The sequence below is a fragment of the Barbus barbus genome (genome assembly GCF_936440315.1).
Source record: "Barbus barbus genome assembly, chromosome: 27".
Classification (NCBI taxonomy): Eukaryota; Metazoa; Chordata; class Actinopteri; order Cypriniformes; family Cyprinidae; genus Barbus; species Barbus barbus.
In genome coordinates this window covers 12,493,040-12,520,602 of record NC_136755.1, presented here as the reverse complement: position 1 = coordinate 12,520,602, position 27,563 = coordinate 12,493,040, and the positions used below count along the sequence as shown (strand labels likewise).

The window sequence follows — 27,563 nt, the reverse complement described above, 5'->3', positions numbered from 1 at the left end:
TAACATTGATCACTTTCCAACACTGCCTCCCACCAAATCTATCACAGATGAGAAGAGAGACGAAGGAGGAAAGAGACAGGAAGTGATACCCCATGGCCCAAAGCTGAACTCTGATACGGATTATCTACAGTAGGGCAAGGGAAAAGCGGAGGTAATGGCTTGCCAGTCAACTGAATCACCTGCCAATATTACAGCAGCGAGAACAAACGGACAAATCATTTCTACAGAGCACAAAGTGAGTCGAAGGGAAGGTTTTTATTGGAGGATGTTGCCACCATTGACTCAGAGATAATAGTCAGTGCTATGGGCAATTAACTGACTGGAGGTATTCTGGTTCCTGGGGCACCTTACCAGTAATCTAAAGTGAGGTTAATTGGAAAGAGCAATCGCTCTTCTCCTATGGGTACAATGTGTCAAAATCCAGTCAGTGAGCTTGCTAGATTTGCATTTCCAGAAGGAAATAGCAGCTCTTGCAAGGCAGCAAAAGAACAATGTTAAAGTTTACAGCAGTGGTTTTAAACCTATTTTGACTCCAAGGCTACCCATTTTCACAAAAACAATACTTGAAGGCCCAACATTTTACTTCTGGTACTTATGTTATAATGACAAATCTGCTCATTTTCATATGTTGTTTACAGAAAATTGGAGTAGCAATATACCATGGTAACCAGGACAACTCAGCCAGATCAGATAAACTTTACGACCTAAAAGTATGTAGAGAGAAACTTCCCCCTACTCAATTCTCTCTAAAACAGACACATACTGCTATAGGAAACAACTTCTTTCATTAATTCATAGACAGATTTTTCTTTGACCTTCCTATGAAGTATCCTCAGGTCATTGTGTATATTATTACTGGTCTTGTATATTATCTTTTGTATTGTATACTGTTTTATGCATTATTATGATAGAACCACTCATTCACATAACCTTAAATATACCATGTTTAGTCTCTATGAATTCATCTTCGGATGATCTAATTGAGACTGTATATTAAATGTTTATACCAGTGCAACATATTAGTGTTCTAAGAATCTTTAGTCGTTTTTTCATCAAACCCAGTCGAATCATGATATGCAAAATGCCATGGTCTAAGACAAAGAGTCTTAAACTTTCCCTCCAAAAGTGAAAGTCACCATTGGCTCTTTGACCCCCGAGGGGTGTGACCTCCATAGGGTTTAAAAGGCCTTACTTCAGTGACCTGCCTAGTTTTTGCTTTTTAGTCTCTTCACTCGTCTCTCATCCCCTTTCCATCTTCTGGTTGCTAAGTCCCAGGGCCAGCGCTACTGCGCCTGGCAGGCCTCGACACAAGGTAGTCTGCGGTTCTGTTAGATACTGAGAAGATGAGGATGTGAGCTAGAAGTCTTCTGTACCTTAAGTTTGAGCCAGGCTTTGGCCTTGACTTTCCATTCATCAAAGATCCAAGGATCTCAGCTGATGTCTCTCTTAGTTCTCTCATCACCTTCATCTGGGAGAAAACTCTCCCAATCACCACTGAGCCAGAATAAACATCTTTTGGAGTTCATCACCCTTCAAACCCAGAAAGACTTGAAGAACTCCAACACCACCAAACCTTCAAACCATCAAGACTTTCATCCGAGACTGCATCCGGACACTCGTTCAACGACCAAGGCAATGCAAGTGTCGTACATTTAACTAAACAAAACAGAGGTTTAGCATTAGCGGTAGACCCCGTTGTAAAACGGCACTGATGGTTTTTAACTCAGGTGGTTCTGACTCATTTTCCATAACTGCATTCGCTGGTTTCTCTAATGGCTTCATTCATCCACTTTAGCTCCCCTTTTGTATGTACGCGTGAGTGTTTGTTTGTTAGACTAGTTTGTGTAAGTGTTTAGTTAGTAAAACCCTTGTGCACAAATGACATGAGTTTCTGATTCTGCATTGCAAATTAATGTCCCTTTACGATTTTGATCCTTACTACATGCTCTAATGCATTAATACTTAGCAAAGTATTTTCTGTGGCCACAAAAACATCCTTTCTTAGAGTAGATATGCACTTACACGGAATGTTCGCTGGACAAACAGATTAGTTAATGGCAATTTAATTCTGCTATAGTTACTACTCGCAGCTGATATAAATAATTGTAATTAATCATAATTAACTGTAATTATTTATATACATTTCCATTTGAGCTAATTTGCTACAATTAATAATAATTATCATTATTATAACTTTTATTGTTATTATCCTTATTATATGTTAATAATACATAGCAATATAATAATATATAACAAATAACAAATTCTACAAAATACAATATTTTAGAGCTTGACATAACCAGAATAATTAATATTTATTATAAAACAAGGCTTGGAAAAATGACATGGAAATGCCTGGAAATTTTACTGAGTTTCTCACTTTTAAAATTCTGTGGGAAGGCTGTGTCAAAAAATAAAAATGTCATTTGAGGGAATTAAATAAATTATATAAATAAATCATTTAGGCCATCTTGTTCTCCCCCTTGGAAGTTTGCTGTGGCCCCTAGTGAGCCCTGGCCCCCTGATTGAAAAATATTGGTTAAAGTAAGCTTTGGTTGTAGATTTTGGTTCAGTGTAAACATTAAAGACATAAATACACATATTAAAGCAATAAAGATGTACAAGGAGGTGTGTTATAGTGATTTCATATAGTGATAGTGTTTTTTTTTTCCTTTTTGATTTGCAGATTTTATACAACGATGGCAACTTCAATATGAAAAATACAACACTACTCCTTAACAAATATCTAAGAACTCTAATTTGTGTCCATTAACACAGTTATAATATTGTCTATAGGTGATGAACATTAGATAATTGTGGAGAAAAACAGAAAGTAAATATCAGTAAAATATGCCTGCTGTTTGCATGGCCTTTGTATTTCCTGATATACCACAAGAGACTCAGAATCCAATATTGTGAATGCATTTTAAACACATGAGGTATTATATGTATTATAATTTACCAAATGTAGAAGTGGCAGAATATTCAGACGCCGTTGTCGGCGGGAGCAGATGGCGATCATGGTTGACGCTCTCTAGAATGTTCTCACTCACCATAAGGAGGCCTTTGTAGGCATAGACAATCCCTAGCCAAATGGTCATGTGCGTGTTCTCGCAGTGCTCCAGGAAGGGCCGGATTGCGATGTCTCGTCCCTGAGGATCCGCCTGTGGAGACGCAGTGAGGAAACCAATGAGTGGAAATAATCCTGGCTTTAAAAACACCTTTGTCACTAACAACAATAACACTGAGCCGGGGTTTATTTGCCTTCACTTTAAATGCCTTAATACAAAGGTTGACTTTAAGAATTTATTAAGTAAATTTGATTTAGATTTAAAAGTAAATTTGCAAAAATGCATTTGCACTGAGTACCAATACTAAGGCTAAAGGCATTATGAGAACTTGGATCATTTGATCTCCCATGGGAGACCAACCTTAATGGACAATAATAAATAGTAAAAATAATATAGTCACAACTACAGGATACCACATGAGTGTTAACGATTAACAATAACTTTTTATGGGTCAGGCATGGATTACTTGATATTGATCGAGATATTTACAGTCCTGATATGTAAAGCAGGTCAGGACTGGACTCTTGAAAGAGCCCGGCGAAAGAGAGAAGACCTCGAGTTTCCCTCAATGTGCTGGCTCTAAAAGTAGCCAAGCTCAAACCCACTTTCTTGCTGGCCCAGTTTGGAAAACCTTAAGCTTGCCATGCAACAACCCAGACACAAAGATAGACAAGGATCCAACCTCCAAACGCATCCCTAAGTCTCGCCGATTCTTCTCAGCTTAGTCACAGTGCGTAATACCAGCGGCTTTCATGTGTGGCTCTATCTGCGTGATTTGAGCTTGACATTAAGGAGTTCACCACTCAGAAGACATCTTCACAAGTGACGGTGCGAGTAAACTGGGCCAGCCAATGCAAGAAGCTCTATATAAAAGATACACGATGTGATGAATCCTAGAAGTCAAACTGTAGGACAATTTTTAAACCGATCAAAGAAGAAATGCTGATGACAGACCTCTTGAAGTCTTAGAAGTAGTTTACTAGAGATGTTTATGGGAAAATTGTTGATGTGATGTAAGGAGCTTCTACAATGGCAACTAAAGAAATTGAATAAAGTAATGAAATAACTTACAGAATGTCTGCCTATTAGGCTGACTTTTTTAATATCAGAACTTAAAATAAAATAATATTATTTACTTCTACATTTAAGTGTTCCATCTGGCCTCAGAAACCCACAACTGAAAAGATACAATTTGCTTAAGAAATGCTTATTTAAGAAATGCTTATGCTTATTTCCAACTGCTCAACAACAAGACCTCATAGTTTGAGCTGTAGCTACTGGAGGTGTGTGGTGTTGCCAGGCAACAGTCGGTGGGTTGGGCTTAAAGAGAGTGCTGTGCGCTCTGTTATTTCTCACTGCATTAGGCGTCTAATGTAATTGTTCAGTGGAAGCTGGAAGGATGTGACTGACAGAGTGTCTGTGGAGAGATGGAGACAAGAGGGACACAGTTAGCTGACAAGAGAGAATTATATCACACTTTATAGGCGGGAATGAACCATATGGCCACTGAGAACTAGAAACAGACAACCATTAAGTGTGTATTAGTACACAGCGGCAGGTTTGCACACATGGTGGGGGAACAGGAGGGATAGCATACGGAAAACCCTAAATAAAAATAGAAATAGAAATAACTAGTAAAAATGATCCTAAATGGTGATTGGTTTATATACATGATATACTCTACCAGTCAGTAAGATTTTTTTTGTCGAAGCTGCACTTTTTTGTCTAAAAATCTTTGGAAATATTATACATACAGTGCCGTTCAAAAGTTTTGGATCAGTAATATTTTTAGATCAGTAATATTTTTTAATGGAGTCTCTTATGCTGATCAGGTCTGTATTTGATCAAAAATTATTAAAATTGTGAAATATTATTGCAATTTCTAATATTTGTTTCCTATTTTAATATACTATAAAATCAAATTTATTTCTGTAATGCAGCGTTGAATTTTCATCAGCCATTACTCTAGTCTTCAGTGTCACATGATCCTTCAGAAATCATTCTAATATCCTGATTTATTATCGGTGTTGAAACTGTTGTGTTCCTTAATATTTTGTGATACTTTTTTCTTTGATTCTTTGACGAATAAAAAGTTAAAAAGAACAGCATTTATTCAAAATAGTAAGTCTTTACTATCACTTTTTATCCATTTAACACATCCTTGCTTAATTCAAGTATTAATTTCTTTAAAAAACGTCTTTAAAAAAATACTGACCCCAAACTTTGGAATAGTACTGTATATTGTAACAAAAAAATTATATTTTGAATAAACACTGTTCATTTAAACTTTTTATTTCTCAAGGAATCCTAATTATAAATCAGCATATTAGAATTATTTCTGGAGGATCATGTGACACTGAAGATCCTAATTTCAGTAATGATGCTGAAAATTCAGTTTTGACAGGAATAGATTATATTTTAAAGTACTTTAAATAGACAACTGTTATTTTAAATTGCAATAATTTTTCACAAAATTACAGTTTTTCCTGTATTTTTTTATCAAATAGATATAACCTTGATGAGCATAAGAAATTCATTTAAAAAACATAAAAAATCTCTTTGAACGAAATATATATTCAGTTGAAAATTACTGTACTGCTTAGTGAAGTATGGATATTTTGTATTTATTTAAAAAACAAAACGTGTTAACATTTTTTATTCATTTAAAAAGAAAATCAATTTTTATGAATAGAAAGTACAAAAGAAGGGCATTTATTTGAAATAGAATTCTTTTGTAACATTGTAACTGTATTTACAGTCATTTTTGATCAATGTAATACGTCAGTGCTGAATTGCTTATTTGCTTAATGCATTGAAGTACATGGTGTGATTGAGTTCTGACGGTTCAACAAAAGTGTCCCATGTATCTTGATCTGAGCTTGAAAAAATAAAAGGAAAAGCCAACATACAGTCTGCCAGTCAAAGTGGAGGATAAACTCCAATTCAATGGCTGTCTGGGGCTAAAGCCATGCCTTGTTATTTTCTAACAAGAGAGCAGAAACAACCTAAAATGACAGGGAGAGTGACAGAAAGAAAGAGAAAGAGAGAGTCGTAGACTTCAGCGTAGTTTGCTTCCATGAGCATACATTTTATTCCATTGGGAGTTTAGTACAGCATGAATGAGATTTCTATTATCCAGCCTATTTCTAAGACCTTTGATTTTGAACTAAGCTCTTGTTTAAGGGAAATGATAGTTATAATACTCATTTGGATGGGTCAGTCACCCTCCTGTACATCTGTTTCTCTCTGACATGGCTTCTTGTGACCACAATCTCTTATCTGTAGTAATCCTTTTACACTATGTCCTGTGATCTCTTGGAGGCTGTGTGCCACTGCTTAAATGTACCATGAAGAGGCAGATATAGTTCAGTTGAGCTGAGAGTTGTTTAACAAGAAGTTGTCAATTATTCAGCCATCTAATCTTAAGGTCAACTCGAGCGATACTTTACTGACCTAATCCCACAGCAAACCCATAACACACACCAAAGAACAAGGTTTAGCACCACGGTTCAAAACCAACACTCGTCAAGTAAAGATTGGCTTTGGTCAGTAAATACCACAGAGACCATACCATACTGATGGGAGACTCAAAACAAGACACAATTTATCTTGGTTGTCTAAAGAGGCACAATGTGAAATATTCAATGCAATAGTAGTAGTAAAAAAAAAACAAATATATATATATATTTCTTAATATTTTACTCTAATCAAAGCTGCATTTATTTGATCAATGAAAACAGAAACATTGCAAAAAATATAATTAAGATTAAAAAAAGTTTTCTATTTTAGTCAATTGTAAAATGTAATTTATTCCTGTCACACAATCCTTCAGTTAAAAACAAACAAAAAAAGGAAAATGTACTGGTATTTTTTTTGCCATTTCCATTAATTCTACAGACATTTCAGCTCGCAAGGCAAAATTCAAAATACAGGTAAAACACCTGTATAATCAATATAATTTTTTTACAGTGCAATATGCTGATTTGCGGCACAAGAAACATTATTATAAATGCTGAGAATATGAATAGATGAATACAACATTTTTGTAGAATGTTTTTAGATTTTATTTTTTTGATTTATTGATGAAATAAATAAAATTCATTAAAAATTCATAAAAAAAAATGTTATCATATAAATATATATATATATATATATATATATATATATATATATATATATATAAATTTGTTTTTATAAAAATAATGCAAAAGATACCTCCATGACTGGCAGAAGTACATTTTTGTCCATGTTTAGCACTTTCCTGTTTACTGGCTGAAAGCAAGAGCATCTCTGTGTGGCTCCAGGGTTACATCTACCTGCTCCAGTTTGAGGATGAACCTGCAGCTGCACGCTGAGGCTCAGCAGATCTGTCTCCCTCTGGTGTGTGCTTATTCTTGGAGTCCAACGCTCTAAACTCCATTTAAAATGCGGTGACTTCGAAGTGGCCCTGCTGCAGTCCCTGCGGCTGAGCCTGGGAGCTGCCATCACTGATTCATTACGGGCTAAATGCATCATTAGACTAGGAATCTAACCCCAAACATCGCACACATTTAAATATGCAAATGAGAACGTGTAGCGCCGTGTTTCAGAATGCCTTTGTTATTGCAGCCTAAAATGCTTTTTATTGACATCATACTTTAATCTAATGCTCCAGAATATCTCGGTTTTAATCACAACTCCCATCTGCTCACTCTCCGCAAGTCTCCGATGCAAATGACTTTCGCTATGTTGCCATCATGTGACTGCTGTACCGTGCACCCTTCGCCCTACACAAACACGCTCACTTATGAACATAGCTAATTTGCGAATAACAACCTTCATAAATGGGGTTCGAGTGCTCACTGTCAAACGTTATTAGAGCTCACGCATGGGCAAACATTTGAATCTGGAGACTACTGGGATTATACTGAGATATTCACGCAGATGTGCTCTCAGAATTACAGTCACGGACGCACAAACGCTTGTGTGCTCTCACACACTCGCCATAACGCTTACAGCTTGTTTTCTTTTCTGAGGGACAATCGAGATTTGTGACTCGGGTCATCTATACATCCTTGTTGAGTCAAGGACACCGAGAGGTCCCACACGATAAGCCATCAGTCCTGATAACTCATTAGGGCCGCTGTTTTTTTCCTCCATGAGGGCTGGCATGGCAAACTGTAAGTGACGGAGGATGGCTGCTCTCAATCATGGTGCACTCTGCTGCCCTCGTGATTACTGAAGCCACACACACCTTTCTGTACCGTGGACATAAGGGTATGGAAAAGAGTAGATGGGTGTTTGTTCGAGTGTGGACACTTTAGGCACTGTGGATCAGGTTAGAAAATGAAAAACACTCTTAAAATACACCACTCTTTCACATGTTGTCTAAAAATGTCTATCAGTGTTTATAAATACACCACAAGTCATGAAAATAATAACTATTTCCACCACATTTCATATCTCGTTCTGTGATGGAAATGACTGTATAGTGGAAATCATATTTGAAAGATTTCTGAAATGACTTGTTTCCATAGCATTTCAAATAACACAGCATACATGGCTTCATTCATAGCTAGCTTATGCATCCTAGATAGACACTGAAGATAATTTTTTTTTTAACTTTTTGCATAATTTCACAAAATAGCTGGAAAATGACATAAAACATAGGCTAATGGTGGTATTGATCTTGGGTTTTCTGTTTTCATTCCACATTACATTCAATACTTCATCTCAAGCTCTTTACCTTTTGTAAACTTTTGAAAAACTTTTTAGGGCCAAAACTGTTGGTTATTATGGAAATTACACCACATCCAAAACTCTGTTGTAATTTGTGTAAAATTCGTATTAATTATCATATAATATCAAAATGGCTTAAATATCATTGAATCGTGTTGGCCTCGTGGTAAGTCATGATAAGACATTTGGTCACTTTATTTTAAGGTCCAGTTCTCTCTATTAACTAAAAATTAAATACAAATTTTGCCTCCTACTTACTGCTTATTAATAGTTAGTAAGGTAGTTGTTAAGTTTAGGTATTGGGTAGGATTAAAGGATGTATAATATGGTTACGCAGAATATGTGCTTTATAATTGGCAACTAGTTAATAGTGAGAATTGGTATATTAAAGTGTTACCAGAGATGTGACATAACCATCATATAACAAAAAGAAAAAAAGTGACATCGACCCTGAGACTTGACAGTGTCTGCAGCTGAAGAAACATCCATATACTTACTAAGAAAAATATCCTGACCATCCTTCCAGTGAAATTTATTGAAGTGCTCTTTGAACCTATCGGTGAAACGGTAAGTTCAAAATGGGCGGCAGTAATCCACTGCATCTGAGGTTTGAACTGACCCAGTGCACTTCACATTAAAAAAACTGCCAGCACACTTCAAACACTGTCTGATCTAATCCTCACGGTGAAGTCCCACTTTATCATTCCCGGGATCATCCGCACCTCATTTTCTCTTGTTCTCGGTTTACCTCGGCTCCATTGACTCCATTGAGGTGCACATCCTGTCCAGGATATTACCCCTTGCGTTAACATTAATTAAACATGATTATAAAGCTCTGAGTGAACGTGATATCTTTTGATGGTGTTAATTTTGTACTAGATACAGAATGTTCCTGATTGTAGTAACAAATTTGTCGATTATTATGTGCATAGGCTGCTGTCATGATCTGTTAGGCTGGACCTGCTGGAGTTGAATTTAATATGAAATTTAGTTTTATGAAAGTTAAGCAGAAACTTGTGATTAAAAAAAAGCTATACTTCCAGCATTGAGACAAAACTCTCGCTTTTTTCTCCTTTTCTGTCTTTGGCAGACTCAAACATGCACACACACATCATATTCCTGTCGTTGCTAGCTGAGAGCGCAGTAATTGAGTCCTTGGAGGCTTGGTTTCTATGAGAGGCCTGTGTTGTGATGTGTACTGGGCTGTATTATGCAGACTATAGAAAGTACAGACGGGCTGCTTAATAGCAGGAGACTTATGCTCTACAGCATTCATGGTTAAGACTGATAAGGTCAATAAATAACATTTCTCAAATACTGTTTTAGGGCAAATGGAACCAGTTAAATCAAGTCACGATGGGTTCTATGAATATTTTAAATGCTTTTGATCCTACTCGAAAGGGACACACACTATTCAAAGTATAGGCCTACTTTTAAATATCACTTATTGTTAGAGGGGCCAACAAAGGTCCTAACTAAAATAGATATATATTATAAATATCTAGTTGCTCTGTTAATTTTTTTCTCTCTCCATCCACAACAATTACTATGTTAACACGTGTCATAACATGAGTAGACTATGTAATACTTTTTTCTTGTCTTCAGGGTCAGGTCATCTGAGATGCAGATGTCACATGATCACACATTTACCTGCATGAGGGCCATGCAGGTAAACGTGTGATCATGTGACTCTGTCTCTTTCATTTGTCTGTTCTCCTAGGCAACTCTGAAGCTCTGAGCTGCATGACAACTGTGAAGAGTGATATTATACAGATATGTAGGATTTCTTTGGACCTTAACAACTTGCTGCTAGAGCAAGAGCACGGCAAATGAGCACAAACTTTGACAACTACAGACAGAACGGTACATCGATAGATAGACAGACAGACCGACCGACCGACAGAAAGACAGACAAACAGACAGATAGATATGTTGACAGGAAGACAGACAGAGAGATAAACAGACAGACAGACAGACAGGCATGCAGACAGATGGATCTGCAGTATGATGTACGATGGATAGACAGATCTGCGTTAGAACAGAAGGAACAAGACTGATCTGAGTATATCAGACTAATATGATCAAAGTCTGAATAAAACCACCCATAACAGAAAAATCCATCACTGTTCACTGTAAATTACACAAGCCGTCAACGCTCCTTAATGCAGTCAAACAACAGCAACAGCAACACCAGCAATCAGAATGGCACAAGCTTCTGAAATTCTCCTGTAGCCCATTAGGCTGGATTATGTGCCAGTGAAATTCACTGGCTTCAGGACTATTGATGCACTGCCACACCAAACTGCTCTTTTCTGCCTACTGCACATTGTCAGGATGTGGACGACTCTTGGTTTTTGTTCCCTTGCTCATCTCACTGCCAAATTGGATTACCGTGGTAAGGTTGTAGGTGGCCATTTGAGCCAAATACTTTTTGCACTGAGTTCAAAGAGACTGGAAGATAAAAAATAAAAGAGGATACACGCTTGGCTTCTGCCCCATTGCATTTGGAAGCATGTTCAAATAGGAGCAGCCAATTCGCATTTCTCTGAGCGGCAGCCACACTCTCATCGGCCCACTTTAGACGAGCCGAGAGGCCAGCAATCTGTCTCTTTAACTAAGGCGAACAGGCAAAGGGAAATGCTTTTGGAAGGACCGTTTCTTTTGCATTCTGATGAATCGGGTAAATCTCGAAGAAGACAGAAATGTGATGTAGTAGAACATCACGAAGAGGAACAGACTGTGTTTTTGCAGTTAGACAGATTGTGAACATTGTGAACATCTCAACCTATCAAAAAAGAACAAGTTCTTGAGAACATTTTGACGCCTGAGTTTAAATTCATCTACTCAGCGTATGTGCACAAGAAAGAGAATTAGAGAAAATACAGACAAAGAGAGATCTTAGCCTGACAAATGACTTAATGATTAATAGTATGGAACTCAATTAATTTGTTTCCATGGATACAAACGAGCAGCTCAGTTCCGAGTCTGTTGGAATATTCTGCTCAACGTTGATAACGGGTCTCTCCTAGCTTCACTTCTTATGATACATCAAACTGCACAGCCAGCCAATAAAATAATCCAGCAGTCACGCTCAGCACATCCAATTATGCATATGACGAGATGTCTTCTCATTTTACACTCTTTCCTTTCATTCACACTTCATTTGCATTCATGTTAGTCACGCTGCCGCCCATACCATGTGACTTCAGATCTGTGGCGTATGTACGAAATGTGTATGTGTGCATGTACCTGTCAGGTTTTGCAGGTGCGAAAGAGTGTGCATTGGCATATGTGTGTTTGTGTGTTTGCAGGGGGTACTAATGGCCGCCTGACTCTCTGCTGGACGCTCTCCCGGCTGTGGGCTGGCAGGGTATCAGAGGGTGCAGTTGAAAACGAAAAAGGGGGGCTCGGCTCCATCCGGCTGCCAGGCAGGCTGTCTTACTGTCAGATGGTCAGAGCTGGTTTGTTATCGGGTCTCAGCTGCTCAGACTGGAAACAGTGTCAGTCGGCAGGCTGGTGGCACAGGCCCGCACCGCAGGCGGTCGTCAGCCATCAGGGGCGCTAGAGAGGTTGAGTTTAAAAGCATTTGGTAACTGAGAAAACGTCTGAGACCACTTTAATTCTGTTGCTTCTATTGCATTATTTAATAAATATTTTTTATTGCAAAATATATTATCTGCATACGGATTAAGGTGAAAAGTTGGAATTAACATGAAATTCAGCATGTCTAAGTATTTGGTGCATCCCCTTTTTGGTTGCTGTTTTATTCCTCATTATTTTCAAGTTAAAAAAGAAAGTTTTAAATTTAAATGAAAGTTTATTTTCCCCCTACACACACACACACACACATATATATAAACATTACATATATTAATATTAATAATATATATAAATATTTTTCAACTCCAAATATTTTCTTTTTTTAACTCCAAACTTTTTCGTATTTCTTCCAGATAAAATTATAAAACACTTTAATTCTATTTTATTATTTAATAAATATTTCTCTCTCTCTCTCTCTCTCTCTCTCTCTATAACTGTACCATAACTATATTTGCATACTAATAGGTTAAAAGTTCTTTATTTTAGTTTAATTTACAAAAAAACAAATAAGCATGTCCGGCTCCACATAATTTTTTTTTATTTATGCTAAATATCTGTAAAAACCATGTGGTTTTTAGTCATAATCCCTACCCTAACCATAACGTAATTAGCATTACTCAGTACTTAAATGTATAATTACACTGTAAAAAGGACACCTTAAAATAAAGTGTGACCTTTTTTTATTTTTCCAAATTTCTTCCAAATAAACCTGTTTTTATAAAGATAAAAACATCAGATTTTCAACGTGGTCTCAGACTGTCATACCCCACTGTATCTCACTCCTACAGCAAGCATTGCATAAATTATCTAACAATTTCTCTCAAAGACGAATCTAAAAAAAATCAGCTCATTTGGAGTCGTGCGGTAATGACGGACCACCTGCAGCCCGTCACATCGATCCAATCCCTCAGATCGGGCTGCAGCACCTGCCTCTCATATCGGCCAAATGACACATTTCATTCTCAAAGAGACTCAAGTCTTATGAGAGTAATGAAGAGCTGTTTGTGGCTGAGTTATCTGGCTCAGTAGGTCTGTGCGGTGCCAGCGTTATCGACCCACGCTTCAAATCAGCCTCTCTTTCACACACAGAACCATTTTGGGGGTGTGAGCTTCAACATACAGCTTCATATTAGGGCTAGAGAGAGAAACTGCTACAGGGTGTAATACACAGTGTGAGCGTGTTGTGTAAGAAATTTGTTCTGTATAATCATTTTTAGGACCAATAAAACACAAATATAGCTTGTGCTCATATCCAGCTAAAAGACGATGTCGGAAAACAAGCCCATCAAATAGGTTAATCAAAAAAGCGGTTCCTGCAAGTGGATCTGAATGGTGCAGTGATCTTGGCGCCAGTCAGGATGATTAAAAATAAATGCGTTCTCCAAGCTAATTCATCATGAAATCTTAACGAGAGCAGACATCACACACAAAGTAGCATCAGCAAACAGAGGGGAAAACTGTGAACCTCATCCATAATGCTTACTGTCACCAAAAAATGGATTTTTAAAAAAAGATTTATTTTATTGTAGAGCAAAATCTTTCTCCTGTATGACTTTCCTTGTTCTGCAGAGCACAAAGGAAGACATTTAGTAAAATGTCTGGTTTTTTTTTTTTGGGGGGGGGGGGGGGGGGGGGGGTTGGGGGGGGGGGTCATATAATGAAAATCAGTATGGTCCAAAAAAAAAAAAACCATAAGTCAAATTTGGAACAACATGATGATGAATACATGAAGACAGACTTTTTGTATGTGGGTGAACTATCCCTTTGCATAAGGTACATTCTGATATAAATGATGCTGATGTTGCACAGTTTGCCAAAGCTTTTACCCAAGATCACACTGGGGTCATACAATCTGACAAGCTACAATCGCATAGAACCGGAAAACTTGCACCGTGTGCAGCACTATCAGATCTGGATCCCAAAAGGAACAAAACCCATTGTGGAGTATAAATTCATTACAGCTGGTCTGATTGCAGGCCAAATCTGTCGAGATCTCAGAGCTGATGAGAGCGGGAAGAGGAACGGGCAGACAGTCTGTGTGATTGCATAAGAGAGCAGACTGATAAAGAGAAAAGACACTCTTTAACACTGAACCTCTAGCATTCTAGTCTATGCATTATATGATTTCAATCGTCATTGCAAAAGCAACCAAATTCAAATTGCCCATTCAGCCACTCTCTAGATAAGGATGGGCCATATCGAGATGGCAGTGCGGAACAAATTACAGTCAGAATCAATACTTGTCAAGCTCTGATGTGATCATTACAGTGTGTATGGGTGCTATGGGACCATTCTCTCCATCTAGCTCCTGATCATGTCCATGATTAGAATAAAATGACCAAAACTGACTATATATCAGAATAAAATTTGATCTTTCCCTGCTATAATGTGTGGTTCTCCACAACACATCTGTCCTTCCATGAGTCATTTATTGTCCAACTGGAGCAAAATTAAAGAACTACACACCATACCACTGCTCATCCACACCAGCAGAGGGCGAGACTCAAACACATGACAATTAAAACATGCAGCTGATCATTACCACAGAAATAAAACAAGCAGTCAAATTGAGTTGTGTCCTAAATTATGCACTATACACTGCTTATGCACTATGTACTCAACCGTGTAGTGTATGAAATTTATAAGGTCATTTTGTCATGCATCATCTGAGTCTGATAGCCCCTCCCCCTCCAATACATAATTAAAGCTGTGACAGTTGATTGCATGAAGTGTCCAACATTCCACACTTAAAGTTTTCAGTTAATTGAAAGATTAGTTCACTTCCAGAATAAAAATTCATTGATAATTTACTCACCCCCAAGTCATCCAAGATGCTCATGTCTTGCTTTCTTTAGTTGAAAAGAAATTAAGGTTTTTGAGGAAAATATTCCAGGATTTTTATCCATATAATGTGCTTCAATGGGAGCCAATGGGTTGAAGGTCAAAGCTGCAATTTCAGTTAAGCTTCAAAGGGCTCTAGACGATTCCAGCCGAAGAATAAGGATCTTATCTAGCAAAACAATCGGTCATTTCAAAATGTATATATATTTTTAACCACAAATGCTTGACTTGCACTAGCTCGACACATTACGTAGTCACATTGGAATGATCACATGTGACGTAGGTGGAAGCACCAACCCAGTGTTTACAAAGCAAACATGCAAAGAGAGTCAAGCGCCCTTTCCAAAAAAAGGTAAAACATCGAATTCGGACGATTTTGAAGTTGAAGGAGAAAATGAGATGGAGTTTTTCGCCCCACTACCCTACCGTTTTGAACTAGAGTACACTGATGAAGGACTAACCACACGTGACCTTTCCAACGTGATTAGCTAATGTGTTAAGTCGCATATCGCAAAGCTAGTGCAAAATGAGCATTTGTCATTAAAAAGTATATATATTAGAATTTTTTTTAAGAAAATGACTGATCGTTTCACTAGATAAGACGCTCATTCCTCGGCTAGGATCATGTAGAGACCTTTGAAGCTTCACTGAAACGGCAATTTGGACCTTCAACCCGTTGGCCACCATTGAAGTCCACTATATGAATAAAAATCCTGGAATGTTTTCCTCAAACACCTTAATTGCTTTTTGACTGAAGAAAGAAAGACATGAACATCTTTGATGACATGGGGGTGAGTAAATTATCAGGAAATTTTTTATTTTGGAAGTGAACTAATCGTTTAAATGCATCATCCAGGTATTTAAAGTGCGTTTTTGGAATTTTCAGTGTGAACACTACTCACACTATTTAGACTACACAACAATATAGAATAGTACATAAGTACACAAATTGGGACGCACCTTTGATCTACTGGTGATAATACTCCTTTTCTAGTACTACTTTTTACTGTGTATGTTCAATTCAATAGCTGTAATAACGATGGTTACCAGATAATTTTTTTAAAATAATTTTGAAAGATTTGATTTGATTTGAAGATTTGAACAAGGATATAGTCTAGAAGTGCACAAATATCTCAGATGCCACAGTATATCCTGGGGTTTGAATGCAGTCAAATTCTGAAATATCTCAATAAAAACAGTTTGGTGCCAAGTGTTAACTACCCCATGAAGGATTTCTGTTTGGTTGTTAAGCAACATGTATACCTTATTTTAATGTAAGAACGGGTCCAACCATTTTTTACAGTGCGAGACTTCTGGTGTCTGTCTATCTCTAACCCTAACCCTAGCTGTGCGAAAACAGTATGTTACGCTTCTTGAGGTTGCAAACTGGCATTTGTTATCATATTTTAATTATCATAATAATAAACACACTGGTTTATACAAATTGCACTCAATTACACACTAATTGTTTTACCGTTTAATCAACTTCTTTAGTCTTTTATACATTTACCTCACACATAGTATTTAGTCATGCACATTCACAGGAAACAGCTTACTTTCACATTAAACATTTTTAAGAAAGGCTGTGTGGATCAAACTGGCAAGACAAATATGTTGTAAATACAAAATCACATACATTATACATACAAAGATATAAGTGGCTGTCTCATAAAAAACCTGTTGCCTGGGTTACAATATGTTATTAATAGGTGTTTGCTTCAGAGGCCCTTTGAAGCCCTTTGATGTGGCCTTATTCTGGCCCCACGGAGCTGTGCATGTGAAGGGCATCAGGGGCCTCAGACCTCTCTGAAGTCTCCTTTGCCTTGCCCACTTGCTTAACACAAACATTTCTACCAACACAAAAAGAATTATGCAAGAAAAGGCAATGTGGCACTTTAATAAATCATAACAATAGATCCAAACACCTCTTACATCATGTAAAATCCTAAAAATGCAGTCTTTCTTTGTTGTTCTGAAACATTTAGAGAGATACAATCTTAAATATAGCTGCGAGCAGCGATGACGGGCCCAAGCCGTCAGCATACGCCACCCCGGTGGCATCGATAAAACGGTGCCCAGCGAGCACAAGCATTACAGTAACCCTCTGGCAGTTTGGTTTTAAGGGATACGGCAATTAAAGGGTTAATCCAAACCATCAACTCTGTGAAACACACACACACACAGAACAACATATAAAACTTTAAATTCTGTGAAAATATATTTTTCATTGGTAGTTGATGTTAGTTAATGCATTTACTAATGCTAACAAATGAGAAATTATTATAGTTACCAAAGGTTTTAATGATTTATTTTTCCATTAACTAACATGAATATTTTTTTCTAACACAAATGAATAAAGTAAAAAATATATTGTTAATATTTAATGTTATTTGTGAATTAACCAATGTTAAAAAACAACATTATTTAACTGTTGTTAATTTACATCATTAATAAATATATACCATTTAATGTTGATCAAAATCAATTCCAAAATGTGTTAATATATTATTACATTTTAAAGTTTTATCTTTTGAACATGACTATTTTTCTAATATTAAAAATATTTTGTTCATTGTTAGTTCGTTGTAAGTTCATACTATCAATGAAGAATTAACATGCTGTAAAATATATATTTTTCATTGTTAGTTCATGTTAATTAATGCATTCCCTACTGTTAACAAATGAGACTTAATTATAAAGTGTTATCAAAACCTTTAATGCTTTATAAGCATTTTTTAAGGATTTTATTGAGAAGTTTAAACAGACCCTCTCTCTCTCTCTCTCTCCCCCTCCACACTCACTGAACTCACACAGTCAGTCACTCACCCAGTCACCCACCGCACACATTAGAAGCAGTGACAGGAGAACTCTGATAAGTTTTAAATTTTCTCCTCTCCATAGTGTATTGTAAATTCATGAAATTAATCACATATCCTCAGACTGTATTGTTCTGTGTATGTAATTTTTTATGAAGTGTTTGGAAGCTGCTCTTAAAAGATAAAAAAAAAAAAGTTCTCTTTTTTCTGTAACTTTAATAAATTGCCATTAAATCATCGTTCAAGATATCCTAAATCCGTCCACAATTTAGCATCTTCAGTATTTTGGCATCATGAGAAAAAATGTTTGGTGTGATTTCTGTGTTTCTGCTTGAAGGAGTATGAATTTGTTTACAGCCTGTTTAAAAAAAACCCACATTAAAATAAATATAGCCGACTTCCTGTTGGTCGTAGCTAATGACTGTAAATTAGAAAGTTGTCCGGATTAATAAGAACAATTTATGTACCGAGTTTGGTGTCTGTAGCTATCATTATATATATATATATATAAACATTAATAATTATATACCATTTAATGTTGTTCAATATTAATTCCAAAATGTGTTAATATATTATTAAATTTTAAAGTTTATCTTTTGAACATGACTATTTTTCTAACATTAAAAAGATTAATAAATGCTTTAAAAAAAAATTGTTCTTTGTTAGTTCATACTATCCTGGAAGAATTAACATGCTGTAAAAATATATTTTTCATTGTTAGTTCACGTTAATTAATGCATTTCCTAATGTTAAGAAATGAGACCTTATTATAAAGTGTTATCAAAACCTTTAATGCTTTATAAGCATTTTTTAAGGATTTTATTGAGAAGTTTAAACAGACCCTCTCTCTCTCCCCCTCCACACTCACTAAACTCACACAGTCAGTCACCCACCCAGTCACCCACCGCACACATTAGAAGCACAGAGACAGGAGAACTCTGATAAGTTTGAAAATTTTCTTTTCGCCATAGTGTATTGTAAATTCATGAAATAATCACATATCCTCAGACTGTCTTGTTCTGTGTATGTAATTTTTTATGAAGTGTTTGGAAGCTGCTCTTAAAAGATAAAAAAAAAGTGTTCTTTTTTACTGTAACTTTAATAAATTGCCATTAAATCATCGTTCAAGATATCCTAAATCCGTCCGCAATTTAGCATCATCAGTATTTTGGCATCATGACAAAAAATGTTTGGTGTGATTTCCGTGTTTCTGATTGGAGGAGTATGAATTTGTTTACAGCCCGTTTAAAAAAAAAAAACACACATTAAAATAAATATAGCCGACTTCCTGTTGGTCGTAGCTAATGACTGTAAATTAGAAAGTTGTCCGGATTAATAAGAACAATTTATATACCGAGTTTGGTGTCTGTAGCTATCATATATATATATATATATATACAAATTAATAATTATATACCATTTAATGTTGATCAATATTAATTCCAAAATGTGTTAATATATTATTAAATTTTAAAGTTTATCTTTTGAACATGACTATTTTTCTAACATTAAAAAGATTAATAAATGCTTTAAAAAAAATTGCTCTTTGTTATTTCATACTATCATGGAAGAATTAACATGCTGTAAAAATATATTTTTCATTGTTAGTTCACGTTAATTAATGCATTTCCTAATGTTAAGAAATGAGACCTTATTATAAAGTGTTATCAAAATCTTTAATGATTTATAAGCATTTTTTTAAGATTTTAAAAAACAGACCCTCTCTCTCTTTCTCTCTCTCACCCACTGCCTCAATCCACACTCAATCCACACAGTCACTCACACAGTCACTCACAGCCCACCCCCACCCCTCACTCAGCAGCAGTGACAGGGAGCTCTCACTCAGAGGCAGGCTGGCAGGGAGCTCTCACTCAAAAGCAGCTCTGATAGTTTTTAAATTTTCTCCTCCGCATAGTGTATTGTAAATTCATGAAATTAATCCCATAACCTCAGACTGTATTGTTCTGTGTATGTAATTTTTTATGAAGTGTTTGGAAGCTGCTCTTAAAAGATAAAAAAAAAATGTTTTTTCTTGTTTACTGTAACTTTAATAAATTTCCATTAAATCATCGTTCAAGATATCCTAAATCCGTCCGCAATTTAGCATCATCAGTATTTTGGCATCATGAGAAAAAATGTTTGGTGTGATTTCCGTGTTTCTGTTTGGAGGAGTATGAATTTGTTTACAGCCCGTTTAAAAAAAAAACCCACATTAAAATAAATATAGCCGACTTCCTGTTGGTCGTAGCTAATGACTGTAAATTAGAAAGTTGTCCGGATTAATAAGAACAATTTATGTACCGAGTTTGGTGTCTGTAGCTATCATTATATATATATAAACATTAATAATTATATACCATTTAATGTTGATCAATATTAATTCCAAAATGTGTTAATATATTATTACATTTGAAAGTTTATCTTTTGAACATGACTATTTTTCTAACATTAAAAAGATTAATAAATGCTTTAAAAAAATTGTTCTTTGTTAGTTCATACTATCATGGAAGAATTAACATGATGTAAAAATATATTTTTCATTGTTAGTTCACGTTAATTAATGCATTTCCTAATGTTAAGAATTGAGACCTTATTTAATGATTTATAAGCATTTTTTAAAGATTTTAAAAAACAGACCCTCTCTCTCTTTCTCTCTCTCACCCAGCTCCTCAATCCACACAGTCACTCACACAGTCACTCACACCCCACCCCACCCCACCCCTCACTCAGCTGCAGGCTGACAGGGATCTCTCACTCAGAAGCAGTCTAAGAGCTCTCTGATAGTTTTTAAATTTTCTCCTAAGCATAGTGTATTGTAAATTCATGAAATTAATCACATATCCTCAGACTGTATTGTTCTGTGTATGTAATTTTTTATGAAGTGTTTGGAAGCTGCTCTTAAAAGATAAAAAAAAAAAAAAATTATCTTTTTTACTGTAACTTTAATAAATTGCCATTAAATCATCGTTCAAGATATCCTAAATCCGTCCGCAATTTAGCATCTTCAGTATTTTGGCATCATGATAAAAAATGTTTGGTGTGATTTCCGTGTTTCTGCTTGGAGGAGTATTAATTTGTTTACAGCCCGTTTTTAAAAAAAACCCACATTAAAATAAATATAGCCGACTTCCTGTTGGTCGTAGCTAATGACTGTAAATTAGAAAATTGTCCGGATTAATAAGAACAATTTATGTACCGAGTTTGGTGTCTGTAGCTAAAACTAACCCCCTCATTTTTGACAAAAGGTGGCGCTATAGAGTGTCTCTTCCACGCCCGTTTATGAGCTTTTTCCAGTGTCTAACTATCATTAAAATGGATATGTGTGTTGAGTTTCATGACATTCTAAACATGTTATCTGCCTCAAAATCACCAGAAACGAATTTTCAACTTTGACACGTTGCCATGGCAACATAATTTTAGATATCAATATTCCCTTCACAGTTTTACATCGGCCGTGTTTTGACATTATTCTGGTGAAGTTTGAAGCAAATCGAGGTAAAAGAAGATGCTGAATTCAAAGCATTTTGAAAACGACACACTTCCTGCAGCCAGTTGGTGGCGCTATAACTTTCAGTCATAATAGTCACATCTATCCGATCGGCATCATACAACGAACAAATCACTGAAGTTTGATATACATCATACAATGTATGTGGACGTTATTAGGCATTTCCTGGGTCTCATTTTTCGCCATAACTTCATCGCCTCGCCACGGGCAAACCGTTCGACATATCAAAAATATCTTCGCAATTTAGCGTCCCCAATGTCTTGAGATCATGTTCACCTAGTTTGGTGGCAATCGTATGGAAATCCTCAGAGGAGTATATCAAATTCCAGAGCATGCGCTTTTTAAACAGCCCTGAATAGCCGACTTCCTGTTGGGCGGAGCCTATGACATGCTGCGCGGAAGTTGTTCGGCTCAATGAGTTCTATATGTGTACCGAGTTTCATATGAATACGTGCAAGTATGTGTGAGCTATACATCAAGCTTTCTGACAATTTTCCAGGGGGCGCCGTAGAGCCCCTGTGCCACGCCCGGGTCCCAGCCTCAGCGGCGTCCTAATGGCCGCAGGTTCCAACGTGCGTGCCAATTTTCGAGAGTTTTCGGGCACGTTAAGGCCCCCAAAAGTGCCCGGATGATTGAAATAAAAAAAAAAAAAAAAAAAAAAAAAAAATAATAATCCTTAGAAGAACAATAGGGCCCTGCGCCTTACTGGCTTGGGCCCTAATAATCCTTAGAAGAACAATAGGGCCCTGCGCCTTACTGGCTTGGGCCCTAATTACAGATTTGGAAGATGAGCAGAGACAAACACTTTCACTCTCTCTTTCACACACACACACACACACAGGCTCCTGATTGGCCCGTCCCATTGCAGCAGTGTGTTGTGGCATGCAGGTTAATCAATGTGCAGATGGCAGTCAGGAGGGGGGCTGCGCCTCCCTCCACTCCATCTCCCCTCTTTTCTCATGCTTCACATCTCTCCTTCTCCTTTAACATCTCATTTATCTACTTTATTCCCACCCCGTGCAGCTTCGTGGCTCACTCTGCGATCACCTGCTGCGTATCGCCGTTTCACGTGTGAGTGTGTGTGTGCATCCTGTGAGCAGAAAGCACGTTTGATTTCACAGCTTTCCTAACAAGAGATTCGCCAGGGCAATCACAATAGCGTTATTACTGTCTCCTCATGCAGGGGAGAGCCATAACTGGGGACAAAGGTGGGGTTAAATATGTTCAGCAGGCACCTGCGGCGTGGATCGCGGAAGCATGAAATCTCAGGCTAAACATGTCCTGAAGGACAGAGGCTCTGTGCGGGACAGGGCAAGAAGGCGGGGTGAGGAGCAGTGATTAGGAAGGCAGCCGTGCATGAGTGTGTCGAGGAGGACGCGGGGGAGAGAGCAGACTCGTGTACGGACTCCCTTGGCCTGCTGCACTAAGTGACTGGTGTAGGGTTTAATAGTGCCATATGGTTTACATCTCCGCTCACACCATGTCTTTCCTCCTGTGCTTGTGTGTGTATTGATCCTGAGGGCTCTTTCCTTCCCCTCCTCCTCGCTCTTGCTCTCAAATCTCTTTTTCCGGACAGCAGAGAGGATGGAGACCTCCGCGGCAGACTGATGCTGATAAGAGCAGGAAGCAGAGGTGCTCTGGGCAGAGACGGTAGACGACGTTCCCACCACACTGAGATATCCATCTGTGATGTGCATTGAGTTCACAGTGATTGCTTTAATGACTAGATGAAATGAAACTGTACAAATATTTAAAGGTGCAGGGCATATTATTTACGGCAGTGGTTCTCAACTGGTTTGGCCTTAGGACGACCCATGTTGTATATATAATTTGTTAAAAAACAAAGCAAATTTATTTCACAAAAATTAAGTTAATACTGATAAGAATATGATTAATACTGAATAAACAGCCTATAAGGTAAGGTAAGGCTATTAAATAGCAGTCCCAAACTAGCTTTTGTAAATACAATTAAGTTGGTTTGAGCCACCACAGTCATTTAAACATATACAAAATGACACAAAGTGAAATTAACGTGGTGTTTTTGGGTTATGGAAACAACAGTTACCATGGTGAATATACAATACTAGCATGAACGGTTAATGAAACATGGAAACTGCTCCTGAATAGAATAAATATATCATACCTTAATGCAAATCCTTCCCAGCTAACACACGCAGTACCAGTTACAGTCCTGGTCAGAATTATTGGCAACCTTGGTAAATATGATCAAAGAGGGCTGTGAAAATGAATCTGCCTTGTTAATCCTTTTGATCTTTTATTTAAAAAATTCACAAAAATCTAACCTTTCATCAGATAATAAGATTTTAAAATGGGGGAAATATCATTATGAAATAAATGTATTTCTCTAATACACATTGGACACAATTAATGGCACCAGCTCTTATTTTCTCCTATAATGCAAATTTTTTTTTTTAAAGGTTTTCTGACCCCGAGACTCAACTATTTTCTGCAATTCTCCAGCTGTGGTCCTTGGAGAGTCTTTAGCCACTCAAGTTCTCCTCCTCACAGTGCGCTAAGACGATATAGACACACATCCTCTTCCAGGCAGTTTTGTAACATTTTATGTTGATTGGAAATTCTTAATTATTGCCCTGATGGTGGAAATGGGAATTTTCACTGCTCTAGCTCTTTTCTTAAAGCCACTTCACTAATTTGTGAAGCTCAATTATCTTTTGCTGCACATTAGAAAAATATTCTTTGGTTTTTCTCATTGTGATAGATGATTAAGGGAATTTGGGCTTTGTTTTCCCTCCTATTTATTTATATTTCTGTGAAACAGGAAGCCATGGCTGGATAATTTCATGTTCATTATCACCCTGGAGTGCTCAAAATTGTGAATATAAATGGGAATATACTTCATAAGAATTTCTAGGGGTAGAGTACAACGGGGCTAAAGGCGCCCCGGGGTAAAAGGCGCCTTTGATATTATTTTCATCTAAACCACTAGATGGCACAAAAACATGGCTTAGCACTTTCCAAGACATTTGCTTTTCAAGATGCACGTGTATATTTATCTGATCTTTGACGCGATTGCGTGCAGCTACCACAAAGTTGATTCTGTGCTTACTTGATGTAATATTTTATGTTTTTTAAAATGTTGTAGATTTAATTAGCAAATGAGAATCACTAAAATTAATACATATATTTTGAGAGAGAAGTCTTCTTTATGATTTTTAGTTTTAAGATAATTAAAGCAACAGTTTTTAAATAACGAAAGAATATGTAAAAGTATGGTGTTTGAGGTAAAAATCGCCCCTGCTGTTGGGGCTAAAGGCGCACAGAAATTAACATGATTAATAGATCACTGACTTTTCCATTTGTTGACATGACATGGTTAGATTCAGATGGTAAATAATATATTATGTCGGGTGTCCATATTAGAGATAATCACCATGTTTAGAATGAAACCATCATATTTAAAAACATGATATTAATCATATCACATAATAAGGCTTGTCGCCTTACACTGACAACTGTGCTCCTTCCTGTTGCGTGTCCTCAATCTGGCAACCCGAATGAGCATAGAATCTAAAGAGGAGGGAGCAAGAAAAACAACAATCTCTAATATTTAGAATTTGATGAGTTTATGTGTGCTTTTAAGGTTATTTGTTCTGATGTTGAATGTAATAAAATCAGAATCAGTCTCTCATTTCGATGCTTCACTGTTAGTTTTTTTTTTCACTCAAGTTTTAATGAGGCTAACTTGTCCAATTGGGCATGTAAAGATATCTTTCACAAAATAATTGTCCCGGACAAGCTTTAATGTGGAGTACAACTACAGTGGCAACAGACACAATTTCTCATTTACATGTAGTTTCTAATTATAGTAAGATGTCATGTCAATATGGGACAGTTGAACAAATGAAATTTCACATATTTTGCTGTTTGCCAGTTATTTCGACAGATAGTAGTTACTATGACAATCGTTTCCACTGGGCATTAATATCACTTTAAAAGTTGGGTAAACACTACTTAAAATGCTCTCAATAAGAAAATAAACTGCCAAAATGAGAAAAATGCACCATTAAGCCTAACTATGCTATGATAGCAATGTCCAGCTTACTGCACATACCAAGGCCGCTTGTCTAAATGTCATGATAGCAGGATATTGTGACATGATATCGCTTATACATTAACTTAAATAAATATAAAAGGACATATTTTATATATAGTAAAATTAAGACATACAGTAAAATTAAGTGAACTTACCAGGATTATGAATTATGAATATTATTTGTTTGTCTTGTTTTTACAATTTTATGTATTTTGATTCCTTTTAAACAATATTGTTCAGCACAATGGTCAACTATTGTTGTTTTATTGTGCTTTATAAATAAAATAAATGAAATTAAATGAATGAATCCGCTAATCTTCAGTCTTTCTGGCACTGCTCCAGTCAGCTGGATTTCAGATTTGAATGAAGCGCACGCAATCCCATAATGCCATACTACAGTAAGTTAGTGTAAAAACCAGGAGCTACAGTGACAACACCTGCTTCTTGTAAATGAATTACAGTTGACATGGAAATATACTGTTAACAACTGTAAAACCTTATTTGACCCATAATGCATTGTGCACAGCTACATTTTGTAAAATGTTTCAACTTAAATTTTGCAGTACAAACTGCAGCAATTTTTTTACAGTGTAGAATAACTCCCAGTAGCGTTGTTTTTTGAAGAAACAAGTATGTGAACTTAGCATGTTTCTTAAATTTCTGCAAACGTTGTGATTTTTTTGTGCCTTAATACAGTCAAAAAAAATTTACATAAAACACCTTTACGCAAAATCCCACTAACAAGAGTGATGTTGTGAATTTCAGCATGTGCCACTAATGAAAATAAAAACAGCTGGAATTCAGTCTTATGTAGATCGCTTGGTGATATGGCTGAGGTAACATTTAGCCTGCCGTTCATGATCTTGTCTCTTGCCTGCCAGCATTCGTAAATACTGCGGTTCTGAGTCTGGTCAATAATTTTCAATAAGAACTGTTTAGTAGCAGTTTGCGAAGCAGCTTTTGGGAGCAACTAAATTCAACTGATAAGCGACATCTGTGCTTCTCCACTCTGGATAAGCACCAGCCTCCACTGCACACATCTGAGTCTTAAGGCCTCTTAAATGAACTGTGGGGCACAAAGAAACACACGTTCCCCTCACAGCTGCCGACAGATTATGAGTGTGTCTGAGCAGCAAATTTCCATTTTCTGTTTCTTGGACTGTGCAGTGCATAATTCAACTGCATTTTAGTATTTTCTGTAAAAAATGCAAAACCTGCCACCATGATGCTAGGCTGTTGTGAATGCTTGCTTGCTTATGACGAGACTCTTCAACTTCAGTCCTTGAAGGCCACTGTCTAGTAGAGACATTGTATAGGTCCATAGGGTATTTTGCCTCTTTTATGATCTGCCATGTGAAAATCGTAAGGTCAAACGCTTTGAAAAGCAATAGCACAACAAACCACATGATTCAAGGTATCATTTATGTCTGGTGAACAAACGTGAGGCGGGATGAGTTCCATGCCAAAGTTTAATACTAAGGGTTAGTGTATAGCGTTCCTTAGCAAGCACCACTAATAATGGCATTTCAGGAATATCACCTCATTTCAAGGCAACCAATTATGAAGCTTGGATTACGGCCACAAATCAGAGCAATAAAACCCCAAGGTCTGCATCCAAGCCCTGTACAAAACCTCTTACCCAAACTGCCACTTCTAAAGAAATGAGGACTGTTTCAAAATCCAAAGCAAATATAATCAGACGATGCAGAAGACAGGATCACAAATCAACCTGACGTCCCATTCATCAACCTGATAGTAGCCAAATAAACCAACACCCACACTTCAACACTTCCACTGCTATTTGCAATCACGATGTATGGATGAATATATAAGTGTCTCGCTGCAGCACTGTCCTCAAGGGATGGTGGCCGCCAGCGACTAAGGCGACCATGAGCAAACACTTCTTTATAAGAGCTGCTGTGACTCAGAGAGGG

General features: G+C 36.8%; 1 protein-coding gene across 1 annotated transcript in view; it reads right to left on the bottom strand.

Annotated features, from left to right (window-relative positions):
* The window catches only part of LOC306847228 (gamma-aminobutyric acid type B receptor subunit 2-like), a gene marked incomplete at both ends in the record, with an annotated part of 228,733 nt that overhangs the window by 9,505 nt on the left and 191,665 nt on the right, over positions 1–27,563 (bottom strand). Inside the window, one exon of the mRNA XM_079381059.1 lies at positions 3,054–3,164. Coding sequence (XP_079237185.1) covers positions 3,054–3,164 — 111 coding nt within the window. The remainder of the gene's footprint in view (positions 1–3,053; positions 3,165–27,563) is intronic.